The sequence below is a fragment of the Ctenopharyngodon idella genome, chromosome 7, assembly GCF_019924925.1.
Source record: "Ctenopharyngodon idella isolate HZGC_01 chromosome 7, HZGC01, whole genome shotgun sequence".
In the NCBI taxonomy this organism is placed as follows: Eukaryota; Metazoa; Chordata; class Actinopteri; order Cypriniformes; family Xenocyprididae; genus Ctenopharyngodon; species Ctenopharyngodon idella.
In genome coordinates, this window is record NC_067226.1 from 1,621,033 (window position 1) to 1,636,921 (window position 15,889).

At 36.3% G+C, this 15,889-nt stretch overlaps 1 protein-coding gene across 2 annotated transcripts in view; it reads left to right on the forward strand.

Moving 5' to 3' along the window:
• The window catches only part of si:dkey-172j4.3 (diacylglycerol kinase delta), a 74,691-nt gene extending 59,171 nt beyond the window's left edge, over positions 1-15,520 (forward strand). For both annotated transcript variants that reach the window (XM_051900701.1, XM_051900700.1), the window contains 17 exons: positions 85-169; positions 602-687; positions 813-912; positions 1,265-1,469; positions 1,859-1,957; positions 3,186-3,276; positions 5,182-5,289; positions 5,532-5,628; positions 5,921-6,028; positions 6,804-6,917; positions 7,448-7,582; positions 8,679-8,839; positions 9,167-9,281; positions 11,202-11,291; positions 11,403-11,519; positions 13,246-13,354; positions 13,681-15,520. In XM_051900701.1, coding sequence (XP_051756661.1) covers positions 85-169; positions 602-687; positions 813-912; positions 1,265-1,469; positions 1,859-1,957; positions 3,186-3,276; positions 5,182-5,289; positions 5,532-5,628; positions 5,921-6,028; positions 6,804-6,917; positions 7,448-7,582; positions 8,679-8,839; positions 9,167-9,281; positions 11,202-11,291; positions 11,403-11,519; positions 13,246-13,354; positions 13,681-13,730 — 1,870 coding nt within the window. In that variant the 3' untranslated portion in view covers positions 13,731-15,520. The remainder of the gene's footprint in view (positions 1-84; positions 170-601; positions 688-812; positions 913-1,264; positions 1,470-1,858; positions 1,958-3,185; positions 3,277-5,181; positions 5,290-5,531; positions 5,629-5,920; positions 6,029-6,803; positions 6,918-7,447; positions 7,583-8,678; positions 8,840-9,166; positions 9,282-11,201; positions 11,292-11,402; positions 11,520-13,245; positions 13,355-13,680) is intronic.
• Positions 15,521-15,889: the final 369 nt, after the last annotated feature.

Below are 15,889 nucleotides of genomic sequence, written 5' to 3' on the forward strand. Positions count from 1 at the left end.
AGAGACAAAGAGAAAGAAGGAGAATGAGTGGATGAATGACTCTCATCAAACTCATCTCTCTGTTCCTGAATGTGTGTGTCCCAGATGGAGTGTGATGACCTATGAAGTGCCCACCAAACAGACTCCAGCAATTGTAAAGGAGGAGGACCCATTAGACTCCCCCCTACAGGTGACCTTCAAATGCATAAACACATAAGTAATATTACAAAATGAACATCATTTTTTTTTAATCCATAGCTAATGTGAATACTCATCCCCTTTTAAGACGTTACAGTACACTACCATGCAAAAGCATGGGGTCAGGAATACTTTTATTCAGCAACGATGCATTGTATTGATCAAAAGTAGCAAAAAAATAAAGAATCCAGAAAAAAGTGCATCAAGGTTTCCACAAAAATATTAAGCAGCACAACCGTTTCAACATTGATAATAATAAAAAATATTTGTTAAGCATTTTTTAAGAGTTGAAAGAACTGTTTTTACTGTATTTTTGTGATACTTCTTTAAAAACAATAATAAAAAATCTTACTAACCCCAAATCAAAGTGTAAACTGTGTTTAAATGAGATTTTCCACATTAAAATGATGTTTTTGAAATCCAGATTACACAATATGCTGATTCTGTTGCCACTCACTTGACCAAAATCCTGGACTCTGACAAACACAGTGATGTTATATCATCTGCTAAGTGAGTAAACAGTTGGTTTGTGTTTATGAATTAGGGTTAGGGTTATGTTTATAGTATATGAATATAATTTTTTAAACATCCTTTTGAACCTCTACATTTTGTCTTCCTATCTCTTTCATTCACAGGTTTCTTTGTGGGACAGTTAATGATTTTGTGACTGAGGTCGGCAAAGCTTATGAACGGGCCACGGAGAATAAAGAGGAGGCTGATGCTATGGCAAAAAAGGTAAAGCAGGAGACTTGTGAGGTTTTTTTTTTTCTTCTTCTTATTGTGAGCAAACGGTTAAATGATGAGTCAAAAGAACATGTGAATGGTTAAATAGACAAATGAAGAGTTAAAAGTCAATTAATAAGCCAAAGGAACAATCAAAAGTTAAGTAAAATTAACAAACAATGAGCCAAATGAAGAGTCAAATAATGAACGAATTAACAGTCAAAAGATTAAATGAATAGCTAAACAAACAGTCAAACAAACAGTTAAATGAAGAGTCAGATGAAGAGTTAAATGTGTTTGGTTTTTATAAACTCAGCAGAAACCAAGAAAACTGTTTTGATTTGTTCTTGTGTGTCTATCTCAGTGTGCCATGTTGAACGAGAAGTTGGACTCTTTGGTTAAGGCTCTCAGCGAAGACGCCAATGCCCAGCTGGTACCAGCTGGGTCCATCTCACCAGATGAGAGCGACGCTGATCATTCCAGACCCTTCAGATCAAGAGAGCAGCTGATGCTGAGGGCCAACAGCCTAAAGAAAGCACTCCGACAAATCATAGATCAGGCAGAAAAAGGTAATTCCTCACCATATAGGAGTGCATTCTTCTGTGGAAGTGGAAAGTCATTGTATTTTGGGCCAGTGTTAGAAAATATAGAATAAACATCAAAGAGAACATCATTCAAGCATTGTAGAGTACTGTAAGGCTAAACTTCTGTACTTCGTGAAGATAATTGTGAGATAACATGTTCAAAACATGCCCAGAGAGAAAAACACAAAAAGGCTTCAGTGAATAACATTTTACCTCTTACTTTCTACTGTGTTTACCGTGATTGCATTTAAATAAGGTAAAACTAAGATCTGTGGCTTGAAAATGTACAGGAAAGTACACAGAATGTTATAGTGGCTTCTGGGACACTTTACCCAATATTTAATTAGATTGCTGTTGATTGCTCTCTCTCTCAGTGGTGGATGAGCAGAACAGACACACCCAGGTACAGAGAATGTCCTCCTGCTCATCAATCAAAAGAGGCAGCAGTGAGGACCTCAAAGAGGCGGAGCCACGTGAGTGACAAAATCAGTTCATGAATATTCATAAATGTTGCCTAGTAATTGGATCCTCAGTCTTCTCAAGATTTTCCTCTGCTGTAGCTCATTCAAATATTGGCATTTTGATATATGAAAGATGTTCTTAACACAATTGCAAACCTTTACAAGAATGAAAATTGCAGATGGCCTGAGGATCATTAAAACAACCACCAAAGTCCCTGAATTAAAACCCCACGGTTAAAGGATCATTACTCATTTTGTGAATATGAAGGTCAGCTGTAGAAATTCAGACTAAAGAGCATTCCAAATACAGAAGACATAAAATTATATGTTTAAATTGGGAGGATACAAAAATAACTATATGTTTGTATGCCCCGGAAATTACATCATGCAACCCAGACACTGTCTAGAAAAGGTCGTCCCTCAGAACTGTCTGTGTAAGCAGGGAGAGGTGAAAAAAGAAAAGGCCAAGGATCACTTGAAGGAGCAACATCAACTATATCAACATGCGTAACACTGCATTAGCTCACATAAAGGGCAGCACTAAACAACCCATTTTGCATAAAGAACTGTTGTATTTTTAACTTATATTTTGATTTACATTAAAAAAAAAAATAAATCTTTTTTATGTAGTATTTCTTAATATAAATCATTGTCACATGAATGCATGAAATGAATCACATGAAATGAGTAGTCTAAAAAAGAAAATTTAACAAAAAAAAAAAACTTTTACAGATGCTGGTTTTACTAAATCTCTTGTCTGTGTTACTGAACAAATGTGTGTAATCAATTGAGCTTACTTTAATTTGAGTTCTTTCAAAGAAAATAACTTTAGCTTTAATTGACAAGTATTTGTTCAGTCAACTGGAAAAGAGTTTTTAAGCTCGAAATTCACATGCAAACTACTCAAATACTTTGTGTAGTACTATAGACTGTAAGAGATTTGTATGTGTTAATTAATGTGTGTTTAATTGGTTTTACTCAAATCAGTTACGTAAGATGTTACACAAGTGTTTGAGTAGATTTTATAGAAATTAGAGTTTTTACATTTTTTCTTTTTAGTAGTCTCATGAAATTTACAGTTCACAGTATTCATTTAGAAGCTTTTTTTTTTTCAGAACAGTTTGCTACACAGTTTTTATTATTGTACTATTGCTATTGAAGTTTTTGTAGTGATTCTAGGTTTTTTCTTATGGCTGAATTTTGCACTTCTCACTCTTCTATTCCTTCATTTCAATGACAGGTCAAAACACATTGAGTCCAACCACTACAACGCCTATTTTACTGGAGAAGTCAGAGAGCTTCGGCACTGTGCTTTTCTCTGAAGAGTCTGTGTAAGACTATGCAAACACTCACAACAGAGCTCTTATCTTTCTCCAGAGTAGTGCAGTAATAACATCTTAGGCTCCAGTAGTTCTAAAACCATGTTGACAGTGTAATATCCCACAGTGTTTGCTATTCCACTCACCGACACACTAGTCCATCACAGTCTCAGTGGTACGGTGTACATTTTAGGACATCCTCAGACCTTAGTCATACAACGAAAAGGGGTCATGCCTCAGACTAAAAGGCTTTAGTCATTGGACAAACCGGCATTGCGCCTCAGACTGAAAGGCTTCAGGTCTCAGGAAAAATGACGTCAGGTGTCAGGTCTCGTACAATTAGGCATCAGACGAAACAGCCTCAGAATAAAAGGCATCAGACGAAATGGACTCAGAAAAAAAGGCATCAGTCTAAAAGGCATCAGTTTTTTTTTTTTTTTTTTTTTTTGTATAACTTTCTATTGGCTTTTATCCCATCATAATGCCATCTTCAGTTGTATTTTTCTTTCTCCCGCTTTTTTATATTTAACTGTAACTATTCCCAAATCGAAGTAAGGTGTGTGTGCGTGCATGTTAATTATGTAGAATCTATCTATTGATGGTATTCATGTAGGCTATTTATTCGAGCATTAAAAACGAATGAAAAAAGCGGGGGGGGGGGGGGGGGGGGGGTATATTTTATTCTTACAGCTTTAATGAAATATTACACTGGTTAGGTTCTATACAGTAAAGAACATGGCGATTTTCACATTGGTCTGCAGAAAAACAGCAATTAACTGAATTAAAATATAATTAACTCTCTGACAGTAGGTGGCACTGAACAGCAGAAATAAAGTCGTTCCTTGGTAACCTCTGTACACAAAGCAGCTGGTCTAGTAGCTCGAAAGATTTTTTACTTCCCTTAGGAAAATTAATCATGGTTTTACTAGAAATAAAACAAAAAAACATGGTAATTGTAGTTAACTATGGTAACCACAAATTAATCATGGTTTTGCTACACTATAGTTTATGGTACTTGTAGTAAAACTATTGTTATACAAATAGTATTAATCTGACAAAAAAATCATAGTTACCTCACTTTTACTATAATAAAACCATAGTTAATTTTCGTAAGTGTTCACGATAGTTTGCAATGCAAGCTAGTTGCAATGTGTTGTTTAGCTAACTTTTTATACATGCAAATAAAACTAGCGAATAATATAAATTACAAAATAATCTCAGTGGGATATGTTTTATACAACTTAGTGTAACATTTAACAGTTAGAAACTGCGTGCATGTGGTGTCACATTGAGCAATTCGCTTCCTGATGCCTTTATGTCCGAGTCAGTTTCGTCTGATGCCTAATTGTACGAGACCTTACACCTGATGTCATTTTTCCTGAGACCTGAAGCCTTTCAGTCTGAGGCGCAATGCCGGTTTGTCCAGTGACTGAATCCTTTTAGTCTGAGGCATGATGCCTTTTCATTGTATGACTGAGATCTGAGGATGTCCTAAAATGTACAGTGGACATAAATCTTTTTTCATATAGTCCATACATAGTTCTTCAGTAGACACCTTTCTATCTATAGGCTATAGGGCTCATGTCTACAATGTTAGCATTATTTACATAATTATATAGCTGAAAAGAGCTGTTCTAGATTAGCTGAAAATTTTTACATTTTTAGTTTTTTTTTTTAAGACGTTTCTTATGCTCACCAAGGCTGCACTCCTCATATCCATCACTATAAGATACAGTTGCTTGTGTGACATTGCAACAGTTTCATCTATAAATGAATAAATTTTCATTTGAATGATGTATGATGAATACATCCACCTTTCCTGTTTATTTAGCACTCCAAAAAACTTTTTTATTCAGAAGTCAGTCCTTTTGTGACTCAGCTTACACAATTCATCATGCTTGTCTCTCTGTTCCACAGGCAGTGCACAGAAAAGTGTGTGATGAATAACTATTTTGGCATCGGGCTGGATGCCAAAATATCTTTGGAGTTCAATAACAAGAGAGATGAGCACCCCAAAAAGTGCAGGTTAGAGAGAAGAAATGTTTGAGAATTGCTGAATACAATTCAATAAATCCATGTAAAAATGCCTTGCAGAGGCATTGGTATTACTAGTTACAGTTTTGCTTTTATTGTTAATTTTTATTCAAGAAACTTGTTTTGTTTGTTGTTGTTGTTCTTTTTTTTTGTTTTTTTTGTGATAATGCTGTTTATATAATGCTGACTAAAACGGTGAAATCTTTTTTTTTTTTTTTTTTTTTTAATTACAGTAGTCGCACTAAAAACATGATGTGGTATGGAGTGCTAGGGACCAAAGAACTGGTGCAGAAGACCTATAAGAACCTGGAACAAAGAGTCCAGTTGGAGGTACGAACGTGTTGGACAGACAGAGAGAAAGGGAATGCATGATGTTGACATTTGGGCTGAATGCATTTCTCCCTTTTCTGACCTTTAATGGGAAGAGGAAGTAGTCTTTGTAGCATTTACTTCACTTCACATACTATGAATGATGCTCTGCCACTGTGTGTTTATGTGTAGATGTTTTTTTCACCTGTGTAAGTGGTCATATTTTCATGTTTCAAATGTTCTGAGAAGCTATACAGTACATCATGTAACACTCCCTGTCTGTCTCTCTGTCCCTCTCTCTTTTTGTGTGCAGTGTGATGGAGTGCCCATGTCCTTGCCGAGTCTTCAGGGTCTTGCTGTTTTGAACATCCCAAGCTATGCAGGAGGCATTAATTTCTGGGGTGGCACCAAAGAGGACAATGTGAGTCCATCAGTGCAACCGAATTTCAGTTTAGAACTTATAACTTTACTTTCCGGAGGGCAGTTCAGTTCAACAAAGTGAAAAATCAGAGTTAAACAAATGAATCTGTGCCATTCATTTGTCTTCAGTGCATCTTTTTAATGTTCTGAGCTGCCAATAAACAATGGCTCCTGGCCAGACTTTCTTCCTGCAAATATGACTTTCAAAATGCATCAACCACATTTACAACCACTCATCAATCCATCAACATCCTTTCATCATTTTTCAAGAATAAATTGTCAGTGTGACAGAGTGCATTGTGACGTATAAACAGGAATCAATATGAAACAGGTTTGGGGAATAAATGGTGGAAAATAGAAAAAGATGGGAGCCTATAGAACAGTGAAAATGCAATAAGTATGATAATATACAGTACACTGAAGTCTAGTAAATAGATAAATTGTAAATTGTACACATATTACAGAGGATAACCATCCTACCTGGAGTGATCCTGTTTGTGCCTTCTGATCTCTAACTTACATCACTGTAACAGATTCTTTCCTGTAAAGTGTATTTGTCTAGTAAAGTCATAATATAATTTCCCAGCAAGAGTCAGAGTGTGCACATAAGACATCTGGTCCTTCCTGTGTTTCATGTAGTTTAAGTTGCTTATCTTAAAACATATAGATTAAGATAGATAGATATAGACTTGTGTAAATAAAGTATAGTTCAGATGATGAGAATGTGGTTCAGCGGTGGACATTTTGAAATTTTGTATGCCGTTGTATTTGTGTAGAATTTTGGAGCCCCATCGTTTGATGATAAGAAGCTAGAAGTGGTAGCTGTTTTCGGCAGTATGCAGATGGCCATGTCTCGAGTCATCAACCTACAGCATCACCGCATCGCCCAGGTCTGAACACCAGGACACAATGCAGAATTTAACAATTATCTTTCCTTCAGTACATGGGTTGGATATGAATTAAATTCAACTACACCCTAACTGGAATTTGAATAAGAGTGACAAGATGAGAAATTTACTGAATTGCAATTCAAAGAAATTCAGAAGTCACACAACAGAGGAAACAAATTTTGTCCAAAACAAATTTTTGACAACACAATGATTGCATCAGTAATTTTGACTAATTATGCTTAATTTACTCAATTTTGAAGAGATTAGAGTAAATTAGAGCATTCTGGGAAAAGTGTTATTCCACCGTGCTAAAATGAAACTTAATTTATTAAACAAATTTATTTAACAGTGTGTTTTAAAACCTTTATTTATTTAAAAGTGTAGGGTAGGTGAATTTTTAAATATTGATTATTAATGTCATCTAATGTATATGAGAACATGTTTATGGGTAATTTATGATAAATCATTTAATAAAATGCATCATCTGGTAATTTAATTCAGATGTGCTTTGACACTGGCTGTTTCCTCAGTGTCGGCAGGTAAAGATCACCATCCTAGGTGATGAAGGCGTACCTGTGCAGGTGGATGGTGAAGCCTGGATTCAGCCTCCTGGCATGGTCCAAATCGTCCACAAGAACCGAGCCCAGATGCTCACCAGAGATCGGGTCAGTGTGTGTTCGTTCATCTTTTTTTCTCTTCTTTCTGAACAGACCAGCATTGCTAGTCACCCCTATGTGTTGCGTGATCCTTTTCACTTTGTGGGATACTGGTGATTTCCTGTCCCCATTAAACTAACCTAACCAGCAAATCCTCCTATGTCAGTTTCACCAGAAAAACAAGCTTTATCAGCTTAGTTTTGCAGATAAACGTACATATACTATCATTAAAAAGTATGGGGTTGGTGGTAACATTTTTTAAAAGTTTTTGAAAGAAGTCTCTTATGTTCACCAAGGCTGCATTTATTTGTATATTAATGTTTATATATTAATTCATATATTTTAAATTGTAATTTATTCCTGTGATGGCAAAGCTACATTTTATTAGCTGTGTTTACATGGAACCTTGATCGGATTAAAAACTGAACCTGGAAAAGTCTGCAATGACGTTGAAATTTCATAATGACGTATGACACATGGAACTAGCTGTTGTTGTTGAATAAAGTGTCATAAATGACTGTCATGTCATTCTAAAATTCTCCTTCCACTCATTATCTGTGAAGTGCTGCAGGACAGTCCTTGCTTCAGACTCGCATCCACAGACGCCTTGTTTTGGGGTTGGGAGGGGGTGTTTTTTCTGCTTGCATGACACAAAGCTTTATGTGTTCATCAACCTGAAACAGATAAATATTAAGTCTGCTTTTTAAAACAAAGAAAAGGAGGGTGGTTAGTTTGCGACAACAGCGGAAAACTCTGTATATTTTTCCAGTGTGCGCATGTCAGAAGATAAAATCCATGCACAAAAAATAAAAAAAAACACACACATCAACCCGATCACATTATTTAGTGTTCATGTAAACAGTATGCTCGGATTCAAACAAAAAGTGTGCATGTAAACATAGCTAGTGTCACATGATCCTTAAGAAATCATTCTAATATGCTAATTTAGAGCTCAAGAAACATTTCTAATTGTTATCAATGACAGAGACTAGTAACTAGACCATTGTACCCATCCCCCCCTAAAAACTTCTGCCCCAAACTTTAGTGTAGATGCTCTGCATTATATGTTGATGCCAACATTCATTGTATGTTGCTGTTACACTAGGCGTTCGAGAGCACGCTGAAATCGTGGGAAGACAAGCGGAAAGGAGACAGCCGCCCGGCCCGGCCCCGACTGAACTCCCAGCAGTCCATGGAGTATCTGACGGAGGAGGAATGTGCACAGGTCCAGCAGCTTGGCTTAGTGGCCGACTCACTCATCTATAGGTGTGTCTGTGTGTGCCTGTATGAAGAGTCTATAACACTTGCACAAAAATAGTTTGTAACCCAACAGGAATGTCACACCAGAGTGGATATCAATGCATACAAATGTGAGAAACTCTTTGTGGGCTATTAAAGAAATTAACCATTTTACCTTGAAACCACACCCATTACTGTTACTTCTAATGCTTAGAAATGTGACACTTCCTTGTATTGATTCACAAGTAATTGTATATTCACAATTACATTTAAAACCATGTATTAAGGGCTTATATGGAGAGGAAATGTGTGTTATGCTGCTACTGCTGAATGTGTGGTTATCATGTTTTGTAGGATCCGGGAGGTGGCAAAGACTCATAAGGTGGTGGAGCAGGAATTAGCTCATTCTGTCAATGCCAGTGCTGCAGTCCTGAGTGAAGCTTTCCCCTCCAAACCCTCCAGCCCCGAGGTGACCAAAACACACTTGCTAAAACTTTTGTTAACTTTTGAGACTAATATATTTAACAACTTCATTTAACACAGTTAACAAATGTATTCATCCCATTTGCTTCATTCTGTTTGTATGGCAGAATTAAATTATCTAAGTTCAACATTTTTGATAAATCACCTGCAGGCAATGGAAAATACACAGTAGGGATGCAATACCAAGCTCATGTACTTGTACTCCTACTCGTAAAAATACCCTGATACCAAAGACCGATACCTCGTGTGACGTAACTGACAGAATTTTCCGTGCACAGAGACACCGGCAGCAGCAGCAGAAACAATGTCAGCCTCAGGGGTGTGGGAAATACTTAAAAATTAATGATGACAACCCACACATTGCAAACTGCAAGCTTTCAATCACAATTCGTTATTGATTAGTGAATGCGGGATAGGCGGAATCGCGCTGAATGACACAGACCAGAAGCGCTCTCTCTCGCGTGCGTGCTCTCTCTTTCTTGCGCGCGATCCTAGTTCTCCTCACGCTTGAATGGTCAAATGCACACAGAGTTGTCAAAATGTCCATCGTGTGGAGTATCTCACATAAATACAGTCGGTTATGGCTTAAGTGGACGTAAACATTTGGGTGAAAACAGTATATATGTCAGTATCCATGGATTCGGTCTTAAAGGGACTGTAGCCTATATTTGTCATTAATGTTAATAAAACAACAAAAGATGTTAAATAAATGTATACATGGTAAATAAACCTACTGTATCTGAAAAACAAGTTTATTTAATTTGTATCTCTATAGTATTTGTTGTATTGTTCGTAATTTGTTTGGAAATTTCTTTTTATATAACAACAATTATATATATTAGTAATTATGCCCTTTGAAGGTTATTGGACACTGTGAAATTTTTGTTCTTTAAGTTTGTGACAAGCACATAAAAATGATTACATTTTTTCATTAGAGTAATAATAAAGAAGCTGTCCTACATTCATTAGTGTCACTGTGTTGTGCTTGGAAAACTGCAACAACACCAAAAAAGAGAGAGAGAGAGAGAGAGAGAGAGAGAAATTAATAAATGTATAGGCATAGACATAGGCATCGGTATCGGCGAGTACCAGAAAAAAAGTATCGGTACTCGTACTCAGTCCTTAAAAAACGGTATTGGTACATCCCTAATACACAGTAGATGGGAATAATGTTTCTAAAAAATAAGTCAGTGTTAAATGAATGCAAAACATTTTGTAATATAATGTTCAAAAGTTTGGGCTCAGTAGGATTTTTTTTTTTTTTTTGAGAGTAAATAAAAGCAGCCTTAGTGAACATAAGACACTTCTTTCAACAACATTAAAATTGACCCCAAACTTTCGAACGGTATGATATACAGTATACAGTAAGGTCCAGATGTCTTAAATGCTTAAACGACGGCAGCACTTGAGTTCTGTGGAAAAAAAACCTGAGGATCCTGTTCTCCAGCCTGATTTGAGAATGATCTAAAGAGCATCTTAAGCTTCAGTGGAAACAAGGAAGCAATTACAGAGAATTTAATGTCACAAATGTGCTTTAAAAAAAAAAAAAAAAAAAAAAAAAAAAAAAAAAAACATTTTTATTTGGCAGGTTTAAATATATTTTCAGTGTGAAGCCCTCTGTATTCATAGTTCATATCAGTGAGTGAAACGATGAGGATCAGTTCAGCCAAGCTCTGCTTTAAATGTTAACAAGTGCACCTTTCAGTCTCCAGGAGGAATGATAGCAGGTCCTTCCTTCCTGCGGTGGCTTTCAGCATGTTCTCATTGAGCTGCTCATGCTGTTCTCCACAGGACCTCAATTGACCAGCGAATAGAAGAATAACTTTGTGTTAATCACTGAACAGCAAGAGTCTATCAGAAAGTCAAACTAAACTTGAGGTGTGATTGTGTGTTTGTTTCTCTGCAGGTTTTGAGTCGCAGTACTGCTGTAGACATTGTCAACAGCAGTAAAGTTCTCCAGCAAGAGACCAAGATGCTGCTGGAGGGAAAACTGCTGGTGAGTGGCTTCACTGTCTCTCTCTCTCACTTTCTTTGGCCCGTTCTTGTACAGAAGTAATGCTGTATGAAATACGATAAAGACATTTTCTGTGTATATGTGTGTATGTAGCAGTTGGAGTCTTCTCAAAAAGAGGAGCTTCTTTCCACAGTGGACAGTCTCAGCGCTGAGTTACACAAGCTGGAGGACATTCACTGGATCTGTCCCAGCATGCACTGCTCTGAGGAGGTTTGTCCTACTCCACATTTATGCCGTTATAGTCTCAGTGCTTAAATTTGAGTGTGACCCTTTGGAGTTTCATTTTCGTTTGCATTACTTTTTCTATAGGGCATGGATTTACTTTGGATTCCGAAAGTAAAAAATACATTAATTTTCTCCAAAGAGAAGTTGTTTGTATGAATGTGATTATATGGTGTGATTTCAACTTAAATCCCACTGCTAAATTCCTGATGGAGTATTACTTCTAGTAGTACTACTACTCCATCAGGCTTCTAGTCAATAGTTACACTACTGTTCATAGGTTTGGCTTCAGAAAGATTGTTTAATGTTGGTTGAAATAAGTCTCTTATTCTCACCAAGGCTGAATTAATTTAATCAAAAATATAGTAAAAACAGCAATATTGTGAAATATTATTCTAATTGAATACAACTGTTCTCAATTTAATATATTTTCAAATTCCTGTAATGGCAAAGCTGAATTTTTAGCATCATTACTCCAGTCTTCAGTGTTACCTGATCCTTCAGAAATCATTTTAATATGCTGATTTGCTGCTAAAGAAACATTCAATGTCAACATTATCAATGTTGAATACAGTTGTGCTGCTTAATATTTTTGTGGAAACCGTGATACATTTTTTTCAGGATTTTTCATGAGTAGAAAGTTCAAAAGAAAAGCATTTATTTGAATTAGAAATCTTTTGTAACATTACTTATGACAGCATCTTTGCTGAATAAAAGTTTTTTTTTTTTTTTTTAAATTACCCCAAACTTTTGAACAGTAGTTTTATATGATACATCATATAAAACATCAGTTTTATATCATATCATCTTAAATGTTATCATTCAGATGTTGTTTCCTTGTCTTTCTCATAGATCTAAACAAGATTACAGCATTATATTTTCTCCCTTTTGCATCAAGTGTTACTACTTGCAGGACTGGTTTCACAAACAGGGCTTAGATTTAATCTTTATGCCAGGATTAGTTTAATTAGGATATTTAAGTAGTTGTTATAAACGTGTCTTAGAAAAAAAACATTACTGATGTGCATCTTGAGACAAAACAATGGAACTGACATATTTTAAGATATGTCAGTGCAAGTTGCTTTCAGTTAAAACAGCTCAAACATGCATTTTAGTCTGGGACTAGGCTTAAGCCTTGTCTGTGAAACCGAGGGACAATGTGCTTTTTGCAGCGTTGAGCATTGTCACAATCACAGACATGCAACGGCCATTCAGAGGCGTTTAAAATGAGTCACTGCGCTGAAGAGGGTTTAGCACAAGCTCATGCAGAAGAATCGCTCTGAAATAATTAACAGCTTCAGGTTATACGGCAATCGTGTTCTGAATATAATCAATTCACAATTTGAATAAATGCTTTATTTTTCATGCTGCTAAATATGGTTTAAAACACAAGCTCCTTTTTTTTTTGCTCTTTTATCTTTGTAAACTTTGGTAATTCCAGCAACTAATTGGTATTGGTTATTATTTTTACCTTTACTTTTACTTTAATCTGCCTAATAACTTAACATTTAAAATAATGCTTTGCAAATCATTATATAATACCTTATTATTATCATATTAAATTAAAGGATGGCTCAATTTGCATCCACAGAAGTCTGGGCTAAAGGCCCGAATATTCGCTGACCCTAGAAGTGCCCCTGCTCTTTAGACTGCATTGCATTGCATATCATCCCTTCTCCTTGTTCTTGACTTCCTGTTCTTGGTTTCACTCTAGGACCCATCCCGTGTGTTTGTGAAAAGCAGTATGAAGCTGAAAATCATGCCCAAGGGCAAGAAGGAGAGAGAGAGGCTGCATAAGCAGAGGTCCAGCAGCTCTCTGTCAGGTAAGATACAAATTCACAAGCAGAAACACAGTATTAAACAGCCTCATAATCTCACCGTCATAGTGAATTATTGTCAGTAGACGGTCATATTCAGCTGCAGTGTAGTGTAATATGTGGCACGGCCATGTCATGCTAGTTGCTTAGCCTGATTGTGATCATTTCTAATTATCTCATAGAGTTTATCAACTATTCCTTGTGCCGTTTACAGATGGTTCAGATGCATAATTAATTAACTGCTCTTTTAAAATAAATAAATAAATAAATTAAATAAATGATCAAATTCAAATCACAACCTTATTCTTAATACATTTGTTTGCACCACTCAGGATCTTGGGATATCAAAGGCATGTATGATGTGGATCCTACAGGCAACTGAAGAGCTGAAGTGGTTTGTTGCATCTCAGCTGTGAGGACACACTCTGCCACGGGATGCTGCTTTACGCCCAGTGAGGGGGGGGGGTGTGAGACCACCTGTGCAGACACATGCCCCACCCCCATGTTTGTAAGCTTTTTTTGGAGGGGCGTGGCCCGGCACTGCATTACTGTGCTTCTGTTCCTTTTTTTTCTCTGCCTGCGGATGCTGTCATGGGAAATGCTCATCATCAGGGAGTAGGAAGTGGACCGTCCACCATCTCTGTTTTCAGCATCGCAACTCCCATGCATGACCAAATCCATTCTCTTTTTTTTCATCTTATTTTATTATCTACATTTTTCTTAGTATTCCAGCCGTCAGACACAAACTAGAAACTTTCTTCGCTCTCCAAAGGGAAAAAAAAGAACCCGTCCTGTCGCCACACGAACAACAAGAAAAGAACAAACTAAAACAAACAACTGTAATGAAATGAAGACAATTAAACATGCAAACAAAAAAAGGAACATCCTGATGAATGAATGTATGGTGGACCTGTATTATTCGTCAAACTGGCTGAATAGTTAATCTGCATCTAGTCTCTGTATCTATCAAAGACCGTCTCAGTTTCTGCATGCCTTTCATGCCCTTATGCAGGAAAAAGGTCTATTTTTTTCTTTTTACTCTCGGATCGTCAGCCAAGTCGTGATGGTGTATCACTAGTGTGTCAATTGAGCCGTTGTTCTAGAAGCTTCAGTGCCGTAACTCTTGTGCCAAGTGAGTAAATGGAGCGCAGTGGTTTAAAGTGAGCTGTTTCTTTACTTTTTTCTGCAGGGAAATCTTGTGAAAGAAAGTGATGCTGTATGTCGTACATTTCAAGATGTATTTTATCTCGCCTTGCACTTTAATATAGAAAACAGATGTTTAAAAGAGGCAAAGTAAAAAGGTTGTGTTTTGTTTTATCAAATGAAAACTGGTGTCCCATTCATGGAAAACCTATGAGATGTTACATATAAGACGGTATATAACCAAACTTATGAATGTTATTCAACTGTCGCCCCTTTTCAGGGGTCAGTCTGTATATGGAAACCCCGAGTTAAAGCAAAACTTGAACTTGACTAATATATATGGTTCTCAAGCAGTATTTATCAACACACTCCAATGGTACAGTGTAATATTTTTTTTCCATTAAAAGAAAATAATACACACGATACTGGACAAATTGTTTTCTTGATAGTTGTGAGCCAAAGTCTAACAGTGTTGCTCTGTAAAAAAGAAAAAGACTTTGCAAACGTTTTCTTGATTTGAAAGTTTGGTGGACAGTCGAGGTGCTGATTGTGCCCCTAAAAGCTGGAATGTATTTTGTTTTATTTTTATTATTGTTTTGCATGTCTTTGTTTCAAAGTTTCTCATCTGTGATGAATTGTTGCTGCGTGCTGTTCAGTTTTGATTGACATAGCAAACACATTACTTGACCATCTCCGCGTATCAGCACATCGATTATGACTGTGGCAATCAGGTACAAGTGGAAGGCAATGATTTTATGAACAGAACATTTATTTTTTAAGTTTTCTTTAAACAGAGAAAAGGAACCAAAACAGAAGAGATTGACTTTTTATTTGCTGGTATCAATCCTCTTCATTGTCAAGACTGCTGTTTACTTTTAAGATGTATTATTTATCCTTTTTATTTAAATATTTTTTGCCATATGGGTTGCAGTCAAGCTTCCATGGCCTTAGACCCTGACTGCAATCACCTACTTCAGGATTGTTGCTGTTGAATTTACACAAAAATAAAGTGTGGCCATTGCTGTTTGACTTGTTGCACTTTCTTCTCATGATTTCACAGAATACTTAATCTGAGAGGTGATGCTTTACCACTTTTTAGTTTTCAGTCCAATTCTGAACATACAATGCTTTGACAGTGCTAAAAATCTGCAGTGAATACACTACTGATCAAAGCTTTGGGTCTTTTTTTTTTGGAAGAGCATGTGTACCTGTTTTCAGAAAAGATCCTTTAAATTACACTGTTAAAAAAAATATATTTTCAAATAAATGTACTTGAACTTTCTATTTATCAACGAAAGCTAAAAAAAAAAACGCATTTTAAGATAAATTGCATTAAAGTACAAAACAGCTATTTTACATAAATTGTATTAAAGTACAAAACAGCTATTTTAAATTGTT